The sequence below is a fragment of the Heloderma suspectum genome, chromosome 3 (genome assembly GCF_057233095.1).
Source record: "Heloderma suspectum isolate Gila_16-S chromosome 3, 16-S_ref, whole genome shotgun sequence".
Classification (NCBI taxonomy): Eukaryota; Metazoa; Chordata; class Lepidosauria; order Squamata; family Helodermatidae; genus Heloderma; species Heloderma suspectum.
In genome coordinates this window covers 312,067,866-312,094,671 of record NC_139460.1, presented here as the reverse complement: position 1 = coordinate 312,094,671, position 26,806 = coordinate 312,067,866, and the positions used below count along the sequence as shown (strand labels likewise).

The window sequence follows — 26,806 nt, the reverse complement described above, 5'->3', positions numbered from 1 at the left end:
AATGGTGATCATGATGATGAAGTTTAAAATTGTATTTTTAAGGTTTTAATCTCTTGTAAATCCCCCAGAGAACTTTGGCCATTGGGCACTACAGAAATGTAAATAAATTAATACATGAACACATAAATATATAAATAATAACAACAAAAATTCAGGCCAGTTGGGTAATGGGGCAGTATTTTTCTTTATATCAGATACACCTCCAAACACATTCCCCTTATACTTCTGCACACTGATTGCATACTGCAAAAGATGAGGAGAGAAGGTCATGTCAGAAGATTAATATGGGCTTACAAAACGATTCAACAGTTCAATTTTGTGCAAAGATGAGGCTATATGTAGTAAAGGTAGCTAACACTGCAAGGCCTAACTTGAATATATTTGTAAATAGATACATACACATACAGCAGTTTAATGAGAAACAGTAAAATAAGCTTCTCTAGGCTGGAAAAATATATAGGGTAACACTCCACATTCAGCAATGAGTCCCCTCCCCCTTTTGTTGACTTTGATTATGTATTTATGGATGACACACAAGGACATACACATCTGTGAATATTTCATGCTGAAAGAAAAGTGAAGCTTTAAAGCCCCTTCAACTCAAGGACAGACTCACCCCTTTGATGGCTGTTTGAAAGTATCCATTTATGAAAAGACAAAGACTTTTCTTTACAAAGATATAGGCACTGTTGTGTTTTGTTCAAAAGTTTCATATGTTATGGAAATGTAGGGAAGTATATGGGGTTTGTGTGTGCCTGTTGCACGGAAAGCGAAGATTTGATATAACAATATAAGACAAAGCGTGTTTCTAAAAAGCAATCGCCCAAGTACTCACACTCACAGATGGAGAATTCTCAGAATGAAAACATAAATCTGGCATCAGCGAGACCCTCCTGCATGCTCAGCTTAAGAGCTGCTGTGCTAGGATGGGACCCACATAGTGGTCAAGGGAAGTTTTTAACTCCTGCACTCCCCATAACGAGATCCAACTGGAGCTGTAATGAAAGGCAGAAACTTTGTCCCCTGCAAAGGTATGTGTGTTGTGGGGGGGGGGGGTTCTGTGACTCCCCCCCCCCGCAAAGGTAGGGATGTCTGCCATTGGAAAATCTGGTTCTTTTTTGGCTCAACAGAGTTCCATGATGTGTACAACTTTATTTCATCTGCAAGCTGAGCTGTGGGCTGTTCCCCAAACTCCAGGATTTCTTCTGCACATTTCTTGGGGGAGGGGAGGCAGGAAGGTTCCGCAGCTTGTGCAATTTCAGCTGAATTTGCACAAATTACACAAATTTGGCCATAATTTGAGTGATTTGTGGAAATTCCACCATAATTTCCCCAAATTCATCCGTAATTTCAGCAAATTGCTCAGACATTTCCGGAAAAGCTGCAAACTGGCCTGACTCATGGCAGATCAAGTTGGGCACAGCAGTGGGAACCAAAAAGGTCCGGGGTCCTAGCCTAGGAAAAACCATCAAGCTCCACCCCACAAATGGATTTGTCCAACATCCCTATGAAAACGTTACAGCAATATCCTCAGCAGTCGTTCTATTGCTCACAGGCAAGTGGGGCAAAAAGCCCTATGGTAATGACATTAGCTTGCCACAATGGCTTGGCTTTCTTTTGAGTGAAAGAAAGAAAGAAAGAAAGAAAGAAAGAAAGAAAGAAAGATTTTCCCATCTTGTAAAAATGTTAAGTAAAATAACAACAACAACAACAACAACATGCCACCTGAACATTTGTCTTCCCACTTGTAAATGTTTGGCCGCTCCTGATATTCAGTGGCCTTTCAACTAGGAATGTGTGAACTCACTTCCATCCAGGTTCTCCAGGCACCCGCCCAGCCCCTGCCCCTGGTCGCCAGTCCCTGGATCATGTTTGAGACCCTCCCATGCTCAGTGAGCAGCCTGCACTCACCCTGGAGGCCTTGTCGAGCTTTGCAGTTGCCATTTTTGAAAAATAATATGGCAATCGCAAAAAATGTGAGTATTTGCGTATGTACGAAAATATGCATTTTTGCAAATGTACATTTTTGTGTATGTGCGAGAATGTACATTTCACAAAAATGTGCATTTTTGCAATCACCATTTTATTTTTCAAAAAATGGTGACTGCTGAGCTTGACAAGGCTGCCAAGTGAGTGTGGCCACTCGCTGAGCATGGGCAGGGGGCAAGCAGGGGCTTGGGGAGCAGGATTCAGGGGTGTGGGAAAGAGGGGGTTCTGCTAGATTCCTGGAGGGAATCGGGTGCCCATACCATCCTTCTCAAAACTACAGACGTTCAGTGGTGAACGTTTGGAACAACCCTAGGTCCAGGAGCCCTGCTCATCCCTAAAACAAGGAGTCAAGCTATTCTTAGTATTACAAATACATTTTACTTTCAACAAGCAAAACAAGAAAGTGGGAAAATAAAATATTTTCTATTTATTTTTCAGCTTGTTCCCAATCACAGTTGTTTGGAAATACAGCCTACTGATTTCAATAGGAGTTACCTCCAAGGGCCATATCCAATCCTTCCTGCATGCTAGCATGACCCAGCATTAGCACAATAGGAAACCAGCAGTCCCAAGAGCAGCCAGGAGCAGTCATTTCTGAAATGAGGCAAGTCATCTGAACTTGCAGAAGGAAGCTCTGTATACCTGTCCCAATCTGTAAACAGGTGTTTCCACTTTTTCCTGAGATTGCGTATTGAATCACTACTTTCTGCTGTGTGAGCAGTGGGTCCTGTTTGCACAACAGATACTGTCCCAAGTAAGTATGCCTAGGACGACAGCCTTAATATCTCAGGAGATACCACATTGATCATCTGCATGGCCTCCCTGCTCATTGGAGGAGTCCAAGGTCCACTTCTCAGAGTCAGAGGGCACTGGCACCTCCTGGGGTCAAGTGGATAGGGTGCAGATGCAAGGTGGAGGGCCCTATCTGTGAAGGACTGGGAACTGGTCCGGACACCTCCTCAGACATGCTTCCACTAAACACCTCAATCTCTGAGGGCTCTCACTTTGGGGTCCTCACAGATCTTATGTCTGGGAGAGAGAAGCAGCAAAAAGCACAAAACACTGAAACAATCCTGTGATATATGACATCAATATCCATGCCCAAAGCCCTGGGAGCCCTGATTATACTGTCTAGGATGATTAGAAGCTGGAATTGTTAGTCACCAAAACTACACCCTCTTCTCTCTTCCCCATTCCATCTCCCACCCTAGTATTTTCCTTATATGGAGAGCTTGGAAAAATAAAAATCTATTTTCAAAAAATAGAAAATAAAAATCTGTTTTCAGCAACATCTGGAGCACCACCCTAATAAAAATATAAATATCTCTGTCACTACTTAAAAAAAAAAGTTATGGTAAAGGAAAGAAACTCAGCATCATCAAGCACTAAGTAGTAACTGTTACACTTAAAATTTTTAATGTTCCACATTGTAATAGTTAAGCAACCTAGGCTGCAGCCCTATCTGCACTTACTTGAGAGTAATTTCCAATGAACTCAATGGGACTTACTTCTGAATAGGGTGGGTGTGATTAGGATTGAACCAAATCCAAAACTGAATTGGACTGATCAAGACAGATTTGAGAAATGTCCAAATCAAACTGGGGCTCTTCTGAAGCAGGCTGAGTCCAAATCTGAAAACCACTGAAGATTCGGGATTCAGAGGGACTCGAAGGCACAGGCAGAGGCAGTGTGTCTCCAATACCTTATTAGGGATGTCAGAGAAATCCACAACAGAACCAAATGAGTTCAGACTTTCCTGAATTTGGAACCAAATAAGTTTGGATCCTACAGCAGACCGGCTTTCCCCCTGTCAGGCAGATCCTGCGGACTTGCAGACTGCTTTTCTAACTTTCCTGAATTTGCACAAATTTCATCATAGAAAAATATGCAAAATTTAAAAAAATGGTCAAAAATTTGCATTTCCCCCATAAGCTAAAGCATGAAAATGCAAATTGGGGGGGGGGTTGCACATTTTTGCAAACTTGTGCAAATTCAGAAACAGAAAAAAATTCTGATTCTGTCCATGGGTGGATGATAGAACAAAAGGCACCTAAGAATCCACGAAACACAGATGGGATGGATTTTAGACAATACGTACATCCCTATTTTATACAGAGTTCCTTTCTATATTATAGGAGAAACAGTGTTGACAAATATGCCCCTTCCTTCACACATGATTTACAGGCATGCATCATAATAACTCTACCACCATTCATACCATGACCATGTATAATTGATGTGTTAATATTCATACTTAATCATGGAACTCTTCAGTTAAATTATACACTGTTTTGTGTAACTGGAATTCCCTTTCGTGATCATCTCAGACATTTCCATTACAGGTGAAATCAAATCACCCCTCCTCCACCCCTACACTTCATTTAAAGTAAATAAAAGTTTATCGAGCTCTCTCTTCCTCTAGGGGACTAAACTCAAGATCTGTGTTCATATGGTATACAGATGAGACTTTTAGAATCAGGATCATATGGATGAAGTTCTACTGAAAGATTTTGTTCCATTGCCATCAAATAGATAATTAGAAATATGAGAGTACCTCAGTCTAATAATTGGAAATATGAAAAAAATCCTTAACAGTGCACACTAAAAATATTAGATTATATCAATATTTTCTTCTTCTTTGATCAGTTCCCACTTCTTAGCTTCCTTGGTAATTTAAAAAATTGAAGAAAGGTGAAGCAAAGCAAGCCACAACTAAAATGAGCAACTCAAATCACTCTGAAATAAAGAGGGGAGAAATGTATAATAAGCAATTTGAAATTCTAAAGTGGGTGAGAATTTAAACAGAAAATTGAAAACACTCCCAACCTATTTCTCAATATAGTAAATAAATGTTATTAGTACAACATAGTGTTTGCAGTGTATTGCAGGGCCAAACTATATGTTCTGTTAAATGCATTTTTGCAATTAATTGGACTGTTCTTTAAACCAAAATGGCAGCTGCATGGGTGGTGGAGAAGCAGGACTGAGAATGCAGAAGGCAGAGGGGAGTCTAACCATTTCTCCCCCTGCTTCACTCCCCAAAGACCCCCCGCCCGCCCGCTGCTATTTCATTTTGAGGAAAACTCTCTCTGTTATCCATCAGACTGATCCTCAATGCAAATAGCAATGTTGGGGGTGGGGAAATCATCAGGACCATTACAGAGACAGTAACGATTAAACTCTCCTTCACCTCCATGGTCCATTTCTGGACTGGAGTGTCACCTGCTATTTTGCTGGAGTTGTTCCTGTGAACGGCAAAAACACATTTAATGTACTGTATAGTTAGTTTGGCCCTTTTTGTAAAGTGGTACATGTGCTCCCAAGTGGGAAATCATTCTCTAAAATGAAAAGGTGCACACTTCTTTTAGGTTTGCTTTCATCATTGTTGGTGTTGGGGGCAGGGAAACAAATGCACAGCTGGTTTTGGTAAACTTTCAACTATCCCCTTAAATATCCATTTAAAGTCCTGGACACTAGAAGGAAGTGTGCAAAAGCCGACAAAGGTTGGATGCTAAGTCTCCAGAAATAGAGCAGTCGCTGAGGTAGGCTAAAGGGGGAACACTGGGGAAGACCTCTCTGTAAGCTTTCTCTCCAGGCCTATGTGAGTGTCAGAGTCCTCACCTAGGCCCACTCCTAGCACTGGCTACAGTCACAGGGGCTGGGGAAAGAGAGTATATAAACAGAGTATATAAAAGAAGGACAGTGGGACTCTTAAGGAGGCAAGAGATCCTTCAGGAGTTGCTCAAGGGGCCCAGGTCATAAGGGGAACCCTGACAAAGGGCACACATTGGGGAAGACCTCTCTGTAAGCCTTCTCTCCAGGCCTATGGTTGTGTCAAAGCCCTCACCTAGGCCCACTCCGAGCACTGGCTACAGTCACATAGGCTGGGGAAAGAGAGTATATAAACAGACACTACCTATTGTTTAGCTTAGTCAGGTGGGGATTTTCTCTGTCTTGCTCAAACAAGCCCAAGGATTGCATAGATCCTTTGCTCCCAAGACCCTAAAGTTTCTCTGAGCTGCCTCCTATGGGCTAACTCAGTTCTATGCAATTCCTTAGACTTTTTAAAAGCGCCTTTGGGGGCTTTTCTAGCAATCTCTCTGAGTTTTGCTTCTGTCCAAGACTCCATTAAAAAAAGTAATTAAAAAAAAGACTTCATTGTGGGGTTTTCTTTTCACATGCATTTGCTTAAACTAGTTATGAAAGGTTATCTCTCATACATGTAAATATTCGCATGAAAATGGAAACTTATGAAAATTTGGCTTTAAGAAGATGGAGGCCTGAGTATGAATGGGATCTCTAAGTTTCTTCACAGAAATGGCAGGCAACAGTATTTTACCTACACATAGTAAATTACATTCTGTATGAAGAAGTACTTCTTTTTGGTAGTCCCACTGTGAAGGTTTGAGGGCTACAGAGGCAATGGGTCAGGCTTAGAGGCCTGGAGTTTTCTGTTGGGAGGCGGTAATCTTGAGAGGAGCAGTTTCATTTCTCTGGTTGTCAGTTTCATTTCTCCACTTAAGTTTCATTTCTTCAGGTTTGAAGCAGTACTTTTGGTTTTGAGGGAGGAGGGTACATAAAGAGAAGGGGAGAGCCAGTAAGAGAGAAAGACCAGGTTGTAGCCAGAGCAAGAGCAAGGGAGAGACAGTCAGAGCCTGAAGTGAGAGCAGAGTCTAAAGACTAAGCAGGAAGAAGCAGCCTAGAAAAGTGTAAGGACAGCTAGGGTAAAAGAATTTTCATTTTGCAAGTTTTATTTTCTTTTAAGGCCTTTTGTATCACTCAGATGTATTGTGTAAATACCTTTAGTTGTGATTTGCTAGGTTTAAATGTAGCAGTAAAGTGTTGTAGTTAAACCCTGTGCCGGGTGTGTCAGTTACCCCACATCTATAGCCTAAACTTCCTGTTACTGAGAAACGGAAGTTTGAAAGAAGGAAGGTGGGGCTCTTAAGGAGGCAAGAGATCCTTCAGGAGTTGCTTAAGGGGCCCAGGTAATAAGAGGAACCCTGACAAAGGGCACACATTGGGGAAGACCTCTCTGAAAGCCTTCTCTCCAGGCCTATGTGAGTGTTAGAGCCCTCACATGCCAACCATCTTCATACTGCCAATCATCTTCACGGAGCAATCTGAGGACTTTAAGCCTGTTGGCCTAGACTATGTTTACCTTACCTTACAGATAATTCAGTTCAAATGTATTGTTCCAGCCATAAGCTATAACAAGTCCATATAAATTGATATATAATTAAAATGTCAATGAAACAGGATAAACAGTATGTAATTAATACAGTCAGATCTATGAATTCACATCCCATAGAAATATTTAATCCAACTAATGGGTCCACACAATCTATCTTGCCTTGGCAAGGGGGAATGCTAATGTAGCCACTTTTGACTAACCTTCTTGTTTTCATTTGAAAGCCCATAATATTTTTTCTTTTCTTTTTTGGTGGTAACTTTGACCAATGTTCACATCCCTTCCTCACTCCAGCGAGAATCTGATATGTTGTAACCAAATGAACCATCCATCAAATACTAAGTTTCCTCATCTTTGAAGATTCAGTATCACAGAACTTTAAGAGCATTGCACCATATAAAGCTCCCTGGTTACCTGAGAGTAGCAATGTCAGAGAAATCCGCAAAGGAAATAATGAATTTGGATTTTTATGAATCTGACCCACAGATTCCACCTCAGACCAGCTTTTCCCCTGCTGGGAAGTTTCCACAGACTTGTGGGCCAGTTTTCTAACCTTTGGGAATTTCTCGCAAATTTCATTGTAGAAAAATATGCAAAAATTAAAAAAAAAACAGCTGAAAATGTTCATTTCGCCCATAGGCTAAAGCATAAAAATGCACCTTTGAGGGGGATTTGTGTATTTTGTGGGAATTTGTGCATTGTGCATGCGTGAATTTGTGCAAATTCAGAAACTAAAAAAAAATCTCAATTCCGTCAATGAGCGGACGATAGAACGAAAGGTGCCTGACTAGGGGTGTACGAATGACTTACCCCATTCCACTGGGGCCGTCGTCTGGTGGGGGAGGTGATCGGTCCCTCTCCCCCAGAATCCTCCCCAGCCAGCTCTGCTCCACAGGGAGCCCACGGAAGCGCTGGCAGGGGCCGCCTGCAGATGGACTTCTGTCTGCTGCTGGGCTGTGGCTGGAAATGGCGGCCACCATAGCAGCTGCCATTTGTGTCCCTGCAGTAGCCGTGATAGGCTACGTATATATTTATGTAGCCTATCACAGCAAAAGGCAGGAATGCAAATGGCGGCCGCTACGCCATTTGCGTCCCTGCCTTTTGCTGTGATAGGCTACATAAATATATACGTAGCCTATCACGGCTACTGCAGGGATGCAAATGGTGTTAGCCGTGATAGGCTACGTAAATACTTACGTAGCCTATCACGACTAAAGTGGAATGATAATGGCAGCTGCAGACTGGGGCAGTCATTCGCGGGGCAGCGGACGGCCAACAAAGGTAGGCTCCATCCTGAGGGGATTCTGTGGGGTGGCGGGGGGGATTGCTCCGTTCTGCCACGGACTCCAGGGGGCCGGATCCTAAAGAATCCGGCCTCACTAGAGTCTGTGGCAGAATTTTCTGACATCCCTATGCCTGACAACCTGCAAAACACAGATGGAATGGATATTACACAATCCATACATCCCTACCTGGGAGTCATATTGTGGCATGCGGTCCCAATGGGAATGAAGAGAGCATCAGGGAGCTGGCCAACAGTAGGGAAGATCATCTCCCTCTGGCCTGCCCATGGCTTGTAATAGGGATGGCAGAGAATTCCACCACAGATTCCAGTGAGTCTGCCTGGAATCCGTGGTGGAATGTCCTCCTGCCCCCCCCCCCGCTCCCCCACGGAATCCCCCTGGGATGGAACTTACCTGGGGCGGATGTGGTGGATGCGGTGGATGCGGCAGCGGAGGTTTAGCCTACGTAAATATTTGCGTACGCTATTACGGCGAGAAAAAAAAAGGAACGCAAATAGTGCCCACTACGTTATTTGCGTTCCCCTTTTTTCGCCGTTCTAGCCTACGTAAATATTTATGTAGGCTAAAACGGCGAAAAATAGGGAACGCAAATAGCGGCTGCCATAGCCGCTGCTATTTGCGTACGCTGTTTTGTTTTGGGGGGGTCGCCATGATAGGCTATGTAAATACTTACATAGCCTATCACGGCAGCCTGGCTGGACGCAAATTTGGGCTGGATGGGCTGGACATACATCCACACCAGCCCATCTGCGGCCGGAAATCCAGCTGCGGACGGCCCTGGCCAGCTGCCCTGCAGAGCCGCCAGGGAACGGAGCCGGCTGGGCAGGATTCCAGGGGGGAGGACCGGATTGGCTCCCCCCCATTGAGGATTCCAGGGGGAGGGACGGAGTGCCTCCCCCCCCCACTGCAAAAAATTCCGCGAAAGGTAAGAGAGTTTCGTACATCCCTAGCTTGTAAAAGCCTGGCTTCAGCACAACATTGCCATCACCACTCCAGGATAGCATAAGGACTGAGGTCAGTCTCCGCTTAACAGGGCTGGGAAGGAATCTGACCTGTACTTGGTTTGACACCACAGTGGAGGGTTTTTACCTTCCCCATGGCAAGAACAATAATCCACATGTATATAATGGATCTGTATGGCAGGAGAAGTATCAAGGGTAGGTCAGCTACAATTTTTCATCACAACTTCGTAGGCATGGAAGGCATTGGGCTGGATCCATTGGTATAGGGGAGCAGAATTGGGCTCCTCATTCTTGCATGAGAGGGGTCCCCATAAGGGGCCTGGGGAGGGCATCAAAGTCACCCAGCAGGCAGTGAAAATTGTGCCATACGCCAGGCCAGTGGAGAAGAGGCTTACTGTAATGGTCTGCACCATACAGTGGAGGCTGGTGGCACCTATTCCTGTGGAGCTGTGAACCTATTCTGGGTCTCAGTAAGAACCAGCCAGTGCCGTAAAGGACCTATCCAAGGTGTTGAACCCTATCCTCAAAATAATTTCAGCACCTTGGATTGCTCCTTTATAGCTCTAGTTGATTCCAGAACTCTAAAGGAGCCACCAGACTCCACTGGGACCATGATGCGGGCACCGTGATGTGGGCACCTGACTCCTAACTCCTCACTGAGGCTTCCAGCATGTGGGCCATGGTAGAGGGATTGGACAGCAAGCAGGCTGCTCGATTAACAGATCCATGCCCCATGCCCCTGCCAAAACTGCATTGCAAACTGAAACCAATAAATGGGAGTCCAGTTATTTAATCCAACCAAGGTTTTGTCATCTTTGTTCCCCCTTTTCCCTGCCCTTCCACAGAGGGACCAGCTATGCACTGCAACACACACTTCTCATCCACCACTACAGATAGCATTAAATGAAATCTGAGAAGGGTAAAACTTTTTTTTTTTTGAGTGTACTGATTCGAAACTATTAAATAATGTTCACATCCAAGCAGGTGTTCCAGAACGGCCACTGGATTCAAACAAGGGATGAGTACAATCCCACCTTGTTCACCCTGAGAACTGAGCTTCCAGTCAAAAGCTCCCAAATCCCTCATAGGCTTTTTTGAGTATTTGATATCAACACTTGAAAAGCCCGATCAGACTTTTGCTCTTGCTCCACTTCCCTGTCATTCCCTGTTCCTCAACCTTGGGATGGGGCAGCAGGAGGGACTAAAAGTGACATTTTCTAATGAGAATCATGGGGCTTGATTTTAATGAGACGGTTATTGTCTTACAAATTGGGGGCGGGGGGCATTGAAGCATCTGACAAAGAGATAACAAATGAACTTCCACCACCACCACAACACACACAAACATTGGATTTTCATGTGATAATTATCTCAAAGAAACCATCATGTCCCTCTTTAAAAGCCCTCTGTTCTTTACTAATTATTCCAGCATGTACCAAGGGACTATTAAAATGCAGATGATTTACAGCGTCTGTAGCTCACCATGTAAACAGGACTGATGAACTGTATCTTCTCCCAAACCCTGGGCCTAAGGATGGAGTGACAGGGATCCCCTCTGAAATGCTTTTAGCACCAAAGACATGTGTCAAAATGGCTGTCTTCCTTGCTAACAAAAGAGGAATCCCATGCGATGGATGTTCTCTAATATTCAGTGTTCCAAGCTGAAGGTTTCATAAAAAGTCTAACCCCTTCCACATCCAAAGCACTGAATGGCTGTTTTGCAAGGCAGCTGCTAAGCCTGCCTGCTAAATCTGCACACTGACGGTCCTTGTGATTTATTCTATTTTATTTTATTGCTGCCAGAAGTGTATCCACAGCAGTGGCTTTGGTCAATGAAATGGGCTCCGAAGGTGTAAGGAAATGAATTTGCAAGACCTGCCTGTTTGATATTGCTGTTCTAGGGATATCATATTGTCTGTGTATCCACAGGTCAGATTCATAGAATCACCAGCTGCTGCCATTTTCATTTCCCATGGATGCTTCTGGGCCAGACATGTCACTCAGAGACATTCTTAGGAAATGAAGTTGGTGGGTGGCCGCAGACCAATGTTTTCTCCTGCAAGTGCATCCAGCCATCCACAAAGTGGCACTCAAGACAGTTTCTCAAATTGCCAAATCTACCATGGACCCAGGAGGACTGCCTGCCTCTGGTCTACACTAACTGGCCATAACTCTTCAGTGTTTCAGAAGGAGTCTTTCGCACCCCTACCTGGTGTTGGCAGGGATTAAACTTGGCCCTTTCTGCATGCAAAGCATGTGCTGAGAACAAGCCATACACACAGTTCTGGATGTATGCAAGGGCCCTCACAGCTCTATCAATGCAGCCCTATTGACCACCCTTTTGATAGAGACTCATTTCCCAAATTTTGAATGAGAGAGGTAAAACCACCACGTTATAGTATTCAGGATGTGCTGTACTGCGTATACAAATTTCAGCTTTCAATGTACAAACTGAGATGTACAAATTTCAGCTTTCCTTTTCTCAAGGGCATATTTCAACATTAAAAAAAAGCTCTGCCAATGAGTGAATCAGCAAGTCCCACACAATTTCTTATATACCCAGGCTCTGAAACCTTCTTATTCAGCATATTGAAAGCCAAACCACATGTTACATTAATCGCATAACTAAAGGATAGCTGTTTCTTTATCCTAGTGTAAGCATGCACATCCCTGTTTTGGATCGGGACCTATGCATGCTGAGATGGAAAGATTAAATCTTCCTTCTGCACCATTTTCCCCCAAATCCCCCCCCCATCCTACTTGTGGGTTTCCCACAGTGGTTGGCCACTGTGTAAACAGAATACTGGACTAGATGGACCCTTGGTCTGATCCTGCATGGCTCTTCTTATGTTATATTCTTAATCCTCCCTTCCTGGTGCATAGTTATCCTGGTCCAAACTGGGACCATATGCTTACACCAGAATAATGGAAAAGCTAACCTTCAGCTACGCACTATCTGATTAGTGTAATGTGTAGTTTGGCTCTGAAAAATGCAGCCCTTAGGCAACTCTCTACCTGCTTTCCTGGGAGTAAGCCACCTTGTCTTAAGTGGGACTTTGTTTTGAGTAGACATATATAATATTGTGCTGTTAATACAATTAGTCCACCAGGCTGGCATATACAAATATTTTTAAACATCTTTGAACCAACGACTGATTCATAATTGGTTAACATAAAAAAAATGCTTGTATCACTGAGTGAGACATCTTAATTTCCTTTACCTTTGCAATGGATTCATGCAAGCTAAAGGAAGAATCCAGCTCCTCGGATATTGTTGAATGCACAGGAAAAAGGGCTTCAGAGAGGAAGCTTGCAGTCTGTGTGACAAAAAGAGAAAGAGAATCCTTTAAGACTTCTTATTGATTTCCTTCTTCAAATGTTTTATTGGATTTTGTCTAAAGGTTCAAAGGATCTCAAATTGTTTCAAAGTTTGTGCTGATGATTAGACTTCATTTTAGTGATCTAATTTACTCATTCTGACACTCTGGAATAGAAACAAAGCACTCCAGTTTGATTTTTTTAAAACTCTTTTTTTTCTGTAATAAAGGCTGTCCTAGTAAATATACTTCCCTGCTGAGTGTATTCTTTTGCCTAGGGGGAGAAAAATCCATACTGATTTCATTTTAATGTAGCTAACAATTTCAAGACATGAAATGACTAATTTACATGCCAGAAATTATAGATGTATGTCAATCAGAGCTACAAAATACAGAACTATATTTATCAGGATAAGGGCAATCGCATTTACACTCCAAAGTAGATAGATTTTTAGAAATATATCAATATTTAGCACTGAGCTCAGCACTAATAAACTGAGATTATTGGCTATCAGATGTTCAGTGCTTAAGATCTTAAGTGAGCAGATTTGATAATGTAAGTAGGGATGGGCAAAAAGTAATGCTCGTGTTCACCCAGATTCTCGAAGCATCTACTTGATCCTTGCTTCTCTTTTGAGTTCCATGAGCAGTTGCGATCCCTCTTTGATATTCATGAATGGGGAAACTTCACAAATAGAATGTGATCGAATGGGGAAATTGTGCAAAATGTCTGAGTATTTTTTCAAAGTTGCACAACTCTCCCTCATAGACTAAAGAGTGAAATTGCACATTTTTAAAAATGCGCAATTTCAAATGGTTTTTCTCTGACATTTGCATTTTATTGACAATTTTCAAATGTGAGTGCACATCTGAGAATTTGCAAACATTTTCAGAGAACCTATTCTTCTGCTTGCACTCACATTCAAGGTCGTGAATGAAAAATGCTTGAGTGCTTTGAGAGGGCAAACAAAATTCTCATACATCCCTAGATGTAACTAACAGCTTATTCACACAATATTGTTTTATGCATGTGAGCAGGTCAACACACACTCATGAGATTAAACCTAATGTCTAAAGCAAAAAAATCATGGATGTACCTGGCACCAGCAGGTCCAGCTCCTAGGGATGGTGGCGAATTCCACCATGGATTTCAGTGAGGCCGAATGTACTGGCATTCAGCCCCCTCGAAACCTGTGGCGGAACGGCTTTCCACCCCCCACCACCCTGCGGAATCCCCCCAGGACGAAGCTTACCACCATTTGCGTCCTGCCAGGCTGCTGTGATAGGCTATGTAAGTATTTATGTAGCCTATCATGGCAAAGAGCAGGGACGCAAACGGCGGCCACCCCAGCTGTGGACGGCCCTGGGGAGGCCCTGACCTGCGGATGGTCCACAGAGCTGCTGCGGAGCGGAGCCGGCCAGGGAGGATTCTGGGGGGAGGGACAGAGTGCCTCCCCCCCACCGCAGATCCCCCACTGTGGAGCCAGGTAAGGGATTCGTACATCCCTACCAGCTCCATTGGTTGGTGAGCTTGGGCATTTCCCAGCGCACATAAGCACAAATGACAGATCCCTGCCTGCAAGATGCATATAATCCTAATTGGTTCACATTCATCACTTGCTATCCTTGGGTTGTATCCAGACTAGTCATCCTTTAGTACTGTTGAAATCAACAGGACTGAAATTACTCATGACTAGGGATGGATGGACCCATCTCGTGCAGCCAAGGCCTGCTCAACGAGCCTCACTGCTCACCCCACCTGCCTGCTGGGTCACATGAGCCACCTGTCCTCTCCACTCCAAGGACTCCAGCAGTCAAGGCCTTGTGCTTGACTGCCAAGTCCTTGGCACCCAGCACCCTTGCCCTGGCCTCCTTGGGAGGAGGTCAGGGTGAGAGCACTGGGCTGACAATGAGGCCCTTCCTCCCCATGTCTTCTGTTAAGGAAGCTGTTGGAAGCAGGATGGGTCCCTGATTCCAGTGGAGGCCAGGGTGAGAGCACTGGGGTGCTTTGGCACTTCCAGCCACTTGCTGAGCTGCAGGGTGCTCAGCGGCCAGGTCCGTCAATGCCCCAGGGCTCAGCGTACAGTTCATTGTACACCACCCCCTTTTTGGACTCCCGTGCCATCCCTAGTCATGACTTTCTTTCCCTCTCTCTGCTTTTTCTTCCATGACAATATTTACGTAGGCTAGAACGGTGAAAAATAAAGGAACACAAATAGCGTCCACTACGCTATTTGCGTTCTCCCTTATTTTGCCATTTTATCTTACGTAAATATTTACATAAGATAAATCGGCGAAAAATAGGGAATGCAAATGGCGGCCGCCGTAGCTGCCACCATTTGTGTACGGTGCATTTTTTTTTGAGGTTAGCCATGATAGGCTACATAAATTCTTACATAGCCTATCACGGCTGTGTGGCTGGACGCAAATGGCGGCCGCTATGGGGCCGCCATTTGCATCCACACCAGGCTGTCTGTGGCTGGAAATCAGGCTGTGGACGGCCCTGGCCGGCTGCTCTGCAGCCGGGCTGCGGAGCGGAGCCGGCCATCGAGGATTCCGGGGGGGAGGACTGGATTGCCTCCCCCCCCATTGAGGATTCTGGGGGGAGGGACAGAGCAAAGGTGAGTTTCGTACATCCCTACAAGGCAACTGTCCAGCCAGCCACAATGATGATCAGGAGCTGGGCAAAAGGAAGAGTCACACTAGCAACATTAAGGCAGTAATAATGAGGCTTTATAGTTGCCCTAGCTGCCCCAGCATCTGTGGGGCCCAGAATCCAGAATTCAATTCAAAATTCTTCATTCACAGTAAAGCTTAGAAACAGATAAGGCCTCATGCTCCCAGACATATGCTGCAGCTTCTAGTCAGGGCTTCAACTCAGAATTCTTGCTTTCTCCTAGGGTCTCAGAGGTGACTGGAGGTGGAAGGTGCACCTAGTTGAACTAGACTGGAGTGGATGCTCAAGTGGGGACATCTTCCATGGCAGCAACCTCAGGTTCTCTATCAGAGTAGACCAGCAGGGCAGAACCTCAGGTCTAGAGGCCAAGTCCAGCCCTCCTGGAGTCCCTATCTGGGGCTCCAGGGTTCCCTGGATGGCTACGCCCTCTTCTCCTTGACCCACCCATTTCCCCCAACCACTGAACATTTGGTGGTTTTCCAGCTTTGGGGTAGTTTTCCCCCTTTCAAGATGACTGAAATGCCTCTCCTAAGGCGCTGTTACTGGCAGTAAAGGGTTTAAGATGAAATATGCTGGTATTTCTGTCCACACCCCTTTTGCCTTTAGGTACTTTTGCTTTCAGCCCCACCCATCATTGGACTCCCCACCCCACCCCCAGAAATCTTCTCTGAAATGGAATTTGGCCCTTGGGCTGAAAGAGGAATTGCACGCCTGGAGTAGACTGACTCCTTAGTCCCAGTATATCCTGGAGGTGGTAATTACGCATGGACAGGTGCCCCCTCCCACTCGGCTTCTCCAGGTGCCCACCCAGCCCCTGTCCTCACTCATGTGCCCCTGAACACATGCTCAACACCCCTGCCACACTTGCTGAGCTGCCCGTGCTCACCTCGGCCCCATCGTCCGTCATCGTGATTGCCATTTTGCAAAAAAAAAAAAATTGCGATTGTGAATGTGCGCACATGGAGCTCTATGCCACACGGTGCCGCATATCACCCATATATGCAAGATTACATGCATAAATGGGCTATTTGGTGCATCTGGGCAATTCATGACACCATTTTGCATAGAGTGCTATGTGCACATATTCACAATCACAATGTTTTTTTCATAAAAGTCTATTGTGACGCTGGAGGATGGGGCCCAGGTGAGTGTAGGTGGCTTGGCGAGCATGGTGCAAGGGGTTGAGTGGGGGCAGGGGCTCAGCAAGAATGTCTTGGGGGTGCAGATGGGGAGGGGGGAGTCTGCCAGATTTCCAGACCAAATTGGGTGCCTGCATCATCCGTAGTGGTAATAGCATCCTTCTCCTTCAAAGAGCTATCTCTACCTTTATTTGCAAGAATAGACTGGTCCTGACAATAACATTAAGGATCGGACAGAAAAGGAGACCTCAGCAGGGGCAGCATTTCTCACCTGTCCAGCAGTATGGCATGATATGCTGCCTCTGTAGACATTCACTCTGCTGCTCAACCCTTAGCATGTATTTATTTATTTAAAGTATTTTTATGCAAACCTTCAATTATATTCTCAGAGTGAGATTATACATGTGCGTCCACACACACTTTTAAAAATGTAAGTAGCCTTCAATGATATAGAAGCCCTGTCCTCCTCTGTACCTACAGCAGACACTCTAATGGGCATGTCCTTAAGTTCAGATCAATGCTGTCCCCACCAACCAACAATATTTGAGAGAGACATACACCTCTAAAGAATGCATATCAGAGGAAGCCAGAATCACCAACTCCTTAGTTCAAATCTCATCTGTACTCTTTCTTAAGGATATCGGAGGAATCCATCCAGGGGGTTGGAACTTGCTGTGTTTTCATCAGCTCCCCCCTCCCCGACTTTGGCTCTCTTCCCTGCAAATTGGCCTGACTCAATCTGCATCAAATCATTCCAGCTCATGGATTTCCCAGTTTGTTTGTTTTTCATAAATAGCAAGTTGTGCAAATTGTGCCTGCAATGTGTGTAATTTGCACAAATTCCAGCCATAATTTGTGTAATTTGCAGATAATGCAAATTATGGCTGCAATTTGCACAAATTATACTAATTGCAGCTGCAATTTGCACAACTTTCTGTATATGGAGGGGGGGAAGTTCCCAGATTTGGGAATCTGTCAGGCCCCCAAAGGGCCAGTTTTGCTAATGACAGACACCCCTACTCTTTCTTTACTTATTTAATTCATATTTAAAGAACATCCCCCCACCTGCTTTCCCCTCCAGATAAAGCAGTCACTCAAATCAGCTTACAGAATATAAAACAACAGCAACAACATAAAAGTAATAATTATTAAAATACATTCCCAATGTCCTAAAAGCAGCAGCAACTAACAGACAACTACAAAACTAATAGTTCATAATAAAATTAAACAACAACAGACTCAAATACTGTGAACTCACTAGGTGGCCTTAGGCAAGTCACTCTTGCTCAGCCTCAGTCTCCCCATCTGCAGCAAGGGAGTTAATAATGCCTGAAACCCTGGAGAGCCACTGTGAGCCATTGTTGAAATTCTTCTGGGCTAGATAGACCCATTGTCTGTCTCGGTACAAGCCAGGTTCCTATGTACCTATGTTGGTTGAAAGGATTACAGCTAGGGATGTATGGATTATGTAAAATCTGCTCCATCTATGTTCCGCAGATTTTTTCCATCATCTGCCCACAGACAGATGCAATTTTCTTTTCATCATGCGGAAAAATGCAGAAAGAATTGCATAAATATTTACGTAAGTATTTACATAATTTACCTTAGTACGTAACATTTAGTGTATTGTCCCCCATTCCATGAAATGTTTCCTCAGCAGAAACTTATGTATTTTTCTATGGATTTATATGCATACATTTCAGGAAAGTAAAAAAAAAAATCATCCAAAAGTCCACAGACTGTGTGCGGCCTGAGGGGAGCGCTCTGCAGCAGATTCCGTAGGTCAGATTCTTAGAAATCCGAGCTAATTTTAATCCATCTCAAATTTCTCCAGCATCCCTAATATGGCAAGATAATGCATGTGAAACACTTTGAACACTTAAAAGCAATATACAAATGTTAATTTTTGTTATTGCCATCATCGTCATTATTTCGTCAAATGTTTAGCATCTACACTAGGTGTGAGTGAGTGCACAAATGGTATGTTTGAATTCCTAATGAAATTCTGCTAGAATATTTTTAAAATGTTTCTCTGGCAGTGTTTGGCCATAGGTGATAAACACTTGTGATTGAGGAACACATTTCCCAGGTTTCTCCAAGCCTGACATCTGTTGATATTCAAAAGTCAACTGTCTGATGCTAAATCCCTCATATTCACATTTACCAGAGCCTTTAATTTTGAAATAGTTAATGTCAAAACCATGAGTAATCCATTCCTTACTTGCCAGAGAGTTCTTTGCTTTTAGAGACTATATACTACTCTGAAGTGTTGAAATTGAAGCTTTTGGTTTAAGCATGATGTTAATGCTGCTCGAAGATTAAATAGGATTGATTTGCTGTGCCTGGCATTTTGCAACATTCCCTGCTTGCTTCTGACAGCTAGACTCTACTCTGGGGGCTTTGGTTGTTTTAAGATGCAGTGGTTGAAAGAGAAGGAATCATAAAAGCTTCTTCTCATGGCTTGCATTCCTTCTCTGTGAAGAATTGAGCTCTGCTGCTTCACTTAAACACATGTAGACATTTGTAACCTTTCAAGGGGGATGTATATTCGGCAAAGGTTCCAGGCAGTTTTCATCCCAACCAATGTTCATATACCGTGCAACTTCTCCCTCCCCACAAGATCTATATACATAAAAGCCAGTGGCCAAAAATCCATCTGATTTTCCAAAGATTCAGTCCACATTCTGTGCCAGTTTTTGACTTTTTCTTCTATGAGGTCACTCTATGCATGGAGAAGGAAGAAGAGTTGCACCACTCACCCTAACCTCAATGCCATTGCATCCAAGAAGGATGCCTATGTGATCAGGAGCCCCACTTGCACAGGTCTTGTGTGGAGCACATATATGCAAACAGCAACCCTTTTCAGACCTTCAGCTCTACGTGTGGAGGTCAGGGGGTGTGGAGATTGGGGACAGGACCAGTGGAGCACAGCCACATTGGGGAAAGCCACTGATACAATCTTATTCTCTCCTCCATGCATACAGTGAGTGCATAGAGAAGCACCTCTGGAAGGGTCTCTAGTGCATCCAAGAAACAGAATTCAGGATGGGAGTATGCAGATGAAGAGGGGGGGCTATGCAAATAAGTGCAAAATTAATTCTCAGTGGCAGGGACTACACTTACCACTCCACCATGTCTTCCTCCATGATACTTTAAGCTGTATGGTGCTCAAGAAAGCTAATTCTCTCTCCTTGCACCCTTATCAGTTTCTATTTTACTACTGTCACTAAATATTCCATGGCTCCTGGAGTCCACTGAAGATGTCCAATCCACATTAGGTGGCTTTGGGTGTTTTTGCCCCCACCCTTCTTAGACTTTTTAAAATAGATATTTCTGCAAACATATGTCTTTCTTCATTGGGGATTCCATCATCTCAGCAAGGTGGGAGGGAACAAGGTAAGGCATCCAACAGGTGCAGATCTGGAATAGAATATGTTCAGGAGCCTAGACATTGTTGCAACTACTGGCCCAGACATTCTTGATTTGTGTTCAGGACCATGGCTAGCAATCCTGCAGCTACCGTACGCTATTCTAGCTAGGGATGGATGAAAGTCCCTTACCTGTTCTCGAAGCTTGCTTCGCGGTGGGGGGGAGGCGCTTCGGTTCTCCCCCCGAAGTTCAGGCGAAGGGGGAGGCGCCCCACCTCGTCTGGACAAAATTCAGGCCGGGGGGGAGGCGCCCCATCCCTCGCCGGCGAAATTCAGGCCGGGTAGAAGTGCTCCGTCTACCCGGCCAAGAAAAAAAAAGTAAAAAAAAACAACACACACACACACCCATGATAGGCTACGTAATGATTTACGTAGCCTATCATGGCTAGATTTCCAAAGTCAGTCATGATAGGCTACGTAAATCGTCATGTAGCCTATCACGGGTGACTTTGGGGGGAAAAAAAGCGCGTACGCAAATGGCGGCGGCCCATGGGCGCTGCCATTTGTGTTCCTTATTTTGGCACGTCTAGTCTATGTAAAGATTTACGTAGACTACGGCGAAAATAAGGGAACGCTATTTGCGTTGCCCTGATTTTTGCCGTAGTCTACGTAAATCTTTACGTAGACTAGACGTGCAAAAATAAGGAACGCAAATGGCGGTGCCCATGGGCCACCGCCATTTACGTACGTGCTTTTTTTCCCCCCAAAGTCACCCGTGATAGGCTATGTGACGATTTATGTAGCCTATCACAGCTGACTTTGGAAATCTAGCCGTGATAGGCTACGTAAATCGTTACGTAGCCTATCACGGGTGTGTGTGTGTTTTAACTTTACCTTTTTTTTTTGCAATGGCAGCGGCGGCAGCCGGTCGGGAGACCGGCCGCCGCCCCCGCCCCCGCCAAAACGCCGCCGAACCGCCGCCGGGACCCGCCGCCGGGAGGGACATTCACAGGAGGTAAGTCCCATCCGGGGGGGCGGGGGGCCGGCAGAGAATTTCCCCACCAATTTCGGGGGGCCGAATGCATTGGCATTCAGCCTCCCAAAGATTCGGGGAGAAATTCTCCGCCATCCCTAATTCTAGCACTGACTTGGAGCAACTTCCAGGTTTTTATACCCCGGCCAGCAGAGTCCCTCTGGGAGCTCTGTCCTCTAAAGTGCTGCATCTGGCTTTTAAAAGACTAGCCCCCTTTTCTGAACTTGTTTCTTCTCCTGGGGATTAAGAGTTTAAAGACTGGGGATCTGGTGGGGGAATGCTCCTCAGAGCCTTCCTGCTTACTCAAGGAGTCTGAGATCCACTCTTTGGAGTCAGAGGGCAGAAATATTTTCCTGAGATTTAGTGGACAGGGTTCTGGGTCCAAGGTGCAGGGCCCTATTCCAGAGGGACTGATGACTGGTACTGACTACTCCTCAGAGCTGCTATTGCTGCTGCTGGAGAACTGAGTCTCTGGAAGTTCTTGGTCCTGGGCCACGACAACATTAGGGCCTCCGGAACATGCCCTTGTTTCTCAGTGGCCTCATTTTGTCTTCATTTGTGTTGGCATGGAGGCACTTGGTTTGAGCAAGGTTAAGAATGAAGAGAGAATGTTTTCCAGCTTATATCTCCTGCATTACAATACTGTGAAAAGTAGAACCATGAAGGACATCTTACAAATCTACAGTATATGGCAATGTGGAAAACAAAACAAAACACATACAATCTTTTGTGTTATTATCTATCATCATCATCATCATCTGTCTACACACACACGATAGATAGATAGATAGATAGATAGATAGATAGATAGATAGATAGATAGATAGATAGATGATATAATCTCCCGGAACCAAAAATACTAAATGACAGACTCAGAGTCTGAGACCTCCCACAGGCTTGCTCTAAAGCATGATGAAACACAAAAGATATGAATATTGCATAATCAATCACTATAAGAAGAATTAATGAGGTAATATATCCCTTCCCATTATTCTTTCCAAGCTCAGTGCTTGGCAGCTGGGGCTTTGGGGGGGGGGAGGGATTTGACAATATCTATGGAAAAGAACCAATCAAGTAATTTATTATTAGGAAGATAGTGCTTAACTCAGGGGTAATTGATAGTATTTTTTCTTCCTTATTTTAAATGTTTATACAAGGTTTGGTAGACAGACCAGATCAGTGAATTGAAGTGGAATGAGGAGAGAAACAGAATCAAAAGTACTTCTGACAAATTCCCAACAATGAGAAATTGCCAAACATGGGTAAGAAGCATAAATAAAGCACTTGAATAAATGTTGTTCAGTCGTTAAGTTGTGTCCGACTTTTCGTGACCCCATGGACCATAGCACGCCAGGCCTTCCTGTCCTCTGCTCTTTCCCGGAGTGTGCTAAAATTCATATTCGTTGCATCGGTGATGCTATCTAGCCATCTCATCCTCTGCCATCCCCTTCTCCTTTTGCCTTCAGTCTTTCCCAGTGAGTTTTCTCTTCGCATTAGGTGGCCAAAATATTTGAGCTTCAGCTTCAGTATCTGACCTTCTAATGAGCAGTCAGGGTTGATTTCCTTTAGGATGGACTGATTTGACCTCCTTGCAGTCCAGGGGACTCGTAAGAGTCTTATCCAGCACCACAGTTCGAAGTAGCGATGTACGAAAGTGACTTACCTTTCTGCAGATTATGTTGATGGCGGGGGGGGAGGCATTCTGTCCCTCCCCCTGGAATCCTGGCCGGAGGGGCAGGCGCTCTGTTCCTACCCCCCAGAATCCTGGCCGACCAGCTGTGCTCCGCAGCGATTCTGTGGAGCTGCCGGCCACCTCCACCAGCAGCCGGACATCCGGCCACTGGCTAGCAGAGATGCAAACAGCAGCGGCCGTAGCTGCCGCCGTTTGCGTCCCTGCAGTCAGCCGTGATAGGCAATGTAAATGTTTACATAGCCTATCACGGCTGATTTAAAAAACAAAAACAAAAACGCGTGTATGCAAATGGCGGCGGCCATGGCCGCCGCCATTTGCGTTCTTTATTTTGGCACGTCTTAGTCTACATAAACATTTACGTAGACTAAGACGGCGAAAATAAGGGGAACACAAATACCGTAGCGTCTATGCTATTTGCGTTCCCCTTATTTTCGCCGTCTTAGTCTACGTAAATGTTTACGTAGACTAAGACATGCCAAAATAAGGAATGCAAATGGCAATGGCCATGGCTGCCGCCATTTTCATACGCGCATGTTTGTTTGTTTTTTAAGTCAGCCGTGATAGGCTACGTAAAGATTTACGTAGCCTATCACAGTGTTTTTTAAAAATCTAGCCATGATAGGCAATGTAAATCTTTACGTAGCCTACCACTTTTTGTTTGTTTGTTTTGTTTTTACCTGGAAATGGCGGCGGCGGCCGGTCAGAAGACCGGCCGCCACCGCCGCCACCAGGAAGATCCGCCCAAGGTAAGTCTCATCCCGGGGGGGGCGGGCCATTCCGCCACCGATTTTGGGGGGCCGAATGCGATGGCATTCGGCCTCCCTGAGATCCGTGGCGGAACTTTCGTACATCCCTAGTTCGAAGGCATCAATTATTTGGCGCTCAGCCTTCCTTATAGTCCAGCTCTCACAGCCATATGTTGCTACTGGGAAAACCATAGCTTTGATTAGACGGACCTTTGTCGGCAAGGTGATGTCTCTGCTTTTTACTATGCTGTCTAGGTTTGTCATAGCTTTCCTCCCAAGGAGCAAGCGTCTTTTAATTTCATGGCTACAGTCACCATCTTCGGTGATCTTGGAGCCCAAGAAAGTAAAATCTATCACTGCTTCCATTTCTTCCCCTTCTATATGCCAGGAAGTGATGATGGGGCCAGATGCCATGATCTTCATTTTTTAATGTTGACTTTCAAACCAGCTTTTGCACTCTCCACTTTCACCCTCAACAAGAGGTTCTTTAGATTCTCTTCACTTTTTGCCATTAGGGTGGTATCATCTGCGTATCTGAGGTTGTTGATAATTCTCCTGGCAATCTTAATTCCAACCTGTGATTCATCCAACCCGGAGTTTCTCATGATGTACTCTGCATATAAATTAAATAAGCAGGGCGACAATATACAGCCTTGTCGTACTCCTTTCCCAATTTTGAACCAATCAGTTGTTCCATGTCTGGTTCTTACTGTTGCTTCTTGACCCTCGTACAGGTTTCTAAGGAGACAGGTAAGGTGGTCTGGTACTCCCATCTCTTTAAGTATTTGCCACAGTTTGTTGTGATCCACACAATCAAAGGCTTTAGCGTAGTCAATGAAGCAGAAATAGACATTTTTCTGGAATTCTCTTGCTTTCTCCATGATCCAGCGAATGTTGGCGATTTGATCTCTAGTTCCTCTGCCTCTTCAAAACCCAGCTTGTACTTCCGGTAGTTCTTGGTTCACATGGTACTGAAGCCTATCTTGTAGGATTTTGAGCATAACCTTGCCACCCTTAAAAAGAACGAATCGTATTCTTTTCTAATTGCACTTAAAAGAACTAAATACAGTGTCTTTCAAGAACATCACAGAATCACAGTGCTGGAGCTTCTGCTTATATAGAGATGAGGAAGGATTCATCCCTACTCACACCAGGTTAGTGAAGGAGGCTTTGGGCTATGAAATCCCCATTTTGAAACGCCTCACCCATATTTAAGTTGAGCCCAGAGCGTTCCAGCTTGGGACCCCACATCTTTCAGAATCCTTTCTGTGGCCACAAGCCAGCCCTTGCTCCTTGCCCCACTGCCCCTTCCCTTTCAAGATACTGGTCTAGAAGTGGTAGAGGCCTCTGTACAGGATTGCACTCCCTGGCACCTAGAGTGAGGTCACAGCACTACCTTTGCAGTATTCTAGCACCAGGGAGGCCACCCTTCCACAGGTGTCCCTCTAAATTAACCAATCTAACTCCATGGCATAGAAATGACAGGCTTTGTCTTTGAATGGTGGAACATTAGGTAGGGATGTACAGACTGTGAAAAATCCACTCCATCTGTGTCTCATGGATTGTCAGGCACCTGTTGTTCCATTGTCCATTCGGAGACAGATGAGAATATTTATTTTTGTCATGTGGGAAAATACACAAATACTTATGTAAGAGGTTTTGTAAGAATTTGCATACTTTACTTTGGTATGTAACGTTTAGCTGATTGATTGATTGATTGATTGAGTGATTGTATTAATCGCGCATCTGGCCGGTCACCCAGCCACTCTGGGCAATGTACAACCTTAAAACAGTTCAAAACAATAAAATTTAACATTAAAAATCACATTTCTAAAATTACCCTTGTTGTTGTTGTTGTTGTTCAGTCGTTTAGTCGTGTCCGACTCTTCGTGACCCCATGGACCATAGCACGCCAGGCCATCCTGTCCTGCGCTCTCTCCCGGAGCGTGCTCAAGTTCATTTTCATTGCATCGGTGATGCTATCTAGCCATCTCATCCTCTGCCGTCCCCTTCTCCTTTTGCCTTCAGTCTTTCCCAGCATCAGGGTCTTTTCCAGACAGTTTTCTCTTCGCATTAGGTGGCCAAAATATTTCAGCTTCAGCTTCAGTATCTGTCCTTTCAATGAGCACTCAGGGTTGATTTCCTTTAAGATTGATTGATTTGACCTCCTTGCAGTCCCGGGGACTCGTAAGAGTCTTCTCCAGCACCACAGTTTGAAAGCATCAATTCTTCGGCGCTCAGCCTTCCTTATAGTCCAGCTCTCACAGCCATACATTACTACTGGGAAAACCATAGCTTTGATTAGACGGACCTTTGTCGGCAAGGTGATGTCTCTGCTTCTGACTATGCTGTCTAGGTTTGCCATAGCTTTTCTCCCAAGGAGCAAGCGTCTTTTAATTTCATGGCTACAGTCACCATCTGCGGTGATCTTGGAGCCCAAGAAAGTAAAATCTGTCACTGCTTCCATTTCTTCCCCTTCTATATGCCAGGAAGTGATAGGGCCACATGCCATGATCTTAGTTTTTTTAATGTTGAGTTTCAAACCAGCTTTTGCACTCTCCTCTTTCACCCTCAACAAGAAGCTCTTGAGATCCTCTTCGCTTTCTGCCATTAGGGTGGTATCGTCTGCATATCGGAGGTTGTTGATAATTCTCCCAGCAATCTTAATTCCGACCTGTGATTCATCCAACCCGGCATTTCTCATGATGTACTCTGCATATAAGTTAAATAAGCAGGGTGACAATATGCAGCCTTGTCGTACTCCTTTCCCAATTTTGAACCACTCGGTTGTTCCATGTCTGGTTCTTACTGTTGCTTCTTGACCCTCGTACAGGTTTCTCAGGAGATGGGTAAGGTGGTCTGGTACTCCCATCACTTTAAGAATTTGCCACAGTTGGTTGTGATCCACACAATCAAAGGCTTTAGCGTAGTCAATGAAGCAGAAATAGACGTTTTTCTGGAATTCTCTTGCTTTCTCCATAATGCAGCGAATGTTACCCTAACCAACCCCAAATGCCTGCCTGAACAACCACATTTTTAGTGCGTGGCGGAAGCTGATTAAAGAGGGGGCAATGGTGGAGTTCCCTAGAGAGGGAGTTCCCCAGGGTGGGGGCCACCACAGAGAAGGCCCTCTCCCTCATCCTCACCAGCCTAGCTGTCCCGGCTGATGAGACAGAGAGAAGGCCATCTGAGGCTGATCTTGTTGAGCGGCCTATCTGGTGTTGCTGGAGGCACTCCTTGAGATAGGCCGGGCCGGAACCATATAGGGTTTTAAAGGTCAAAACCAACACCTTGAATTTGGCCTGGAAAACAACTGGTAACCAGTGAAGCTCCTTCAGCACTGGAGTGATGTGATCCGGGGATATTATCCCCCATTCCATTCACATT

General features: G+C 44.8%; 1 protein-coding gene across 2 annotated transcripts in view; it reads right to left on the bottom strand.

Moving 5' to 3' along the window:
• Positions 1–26,806, bottom strand: part of NAALADL2 (N-acetylated alpha-linked acidic dipeptidase like 2) — a 1,211,675-nt gene that overhangs the window by 217,548 nt on the left and 967,321 nt on the right. For both annotated transcript variants that reach the window (XM_084847509.1, XM_084847508.1), the window contains exon 11: positions 12,668–12,763. In XM_084847509.1, coding sequence (XP_084703635.1) covers positions 12,668–12,763 — 96 coding nt within the window. The remainder of the gene's footprint in view (positions 1–12,667; positions 12,764–26,806) is intronic.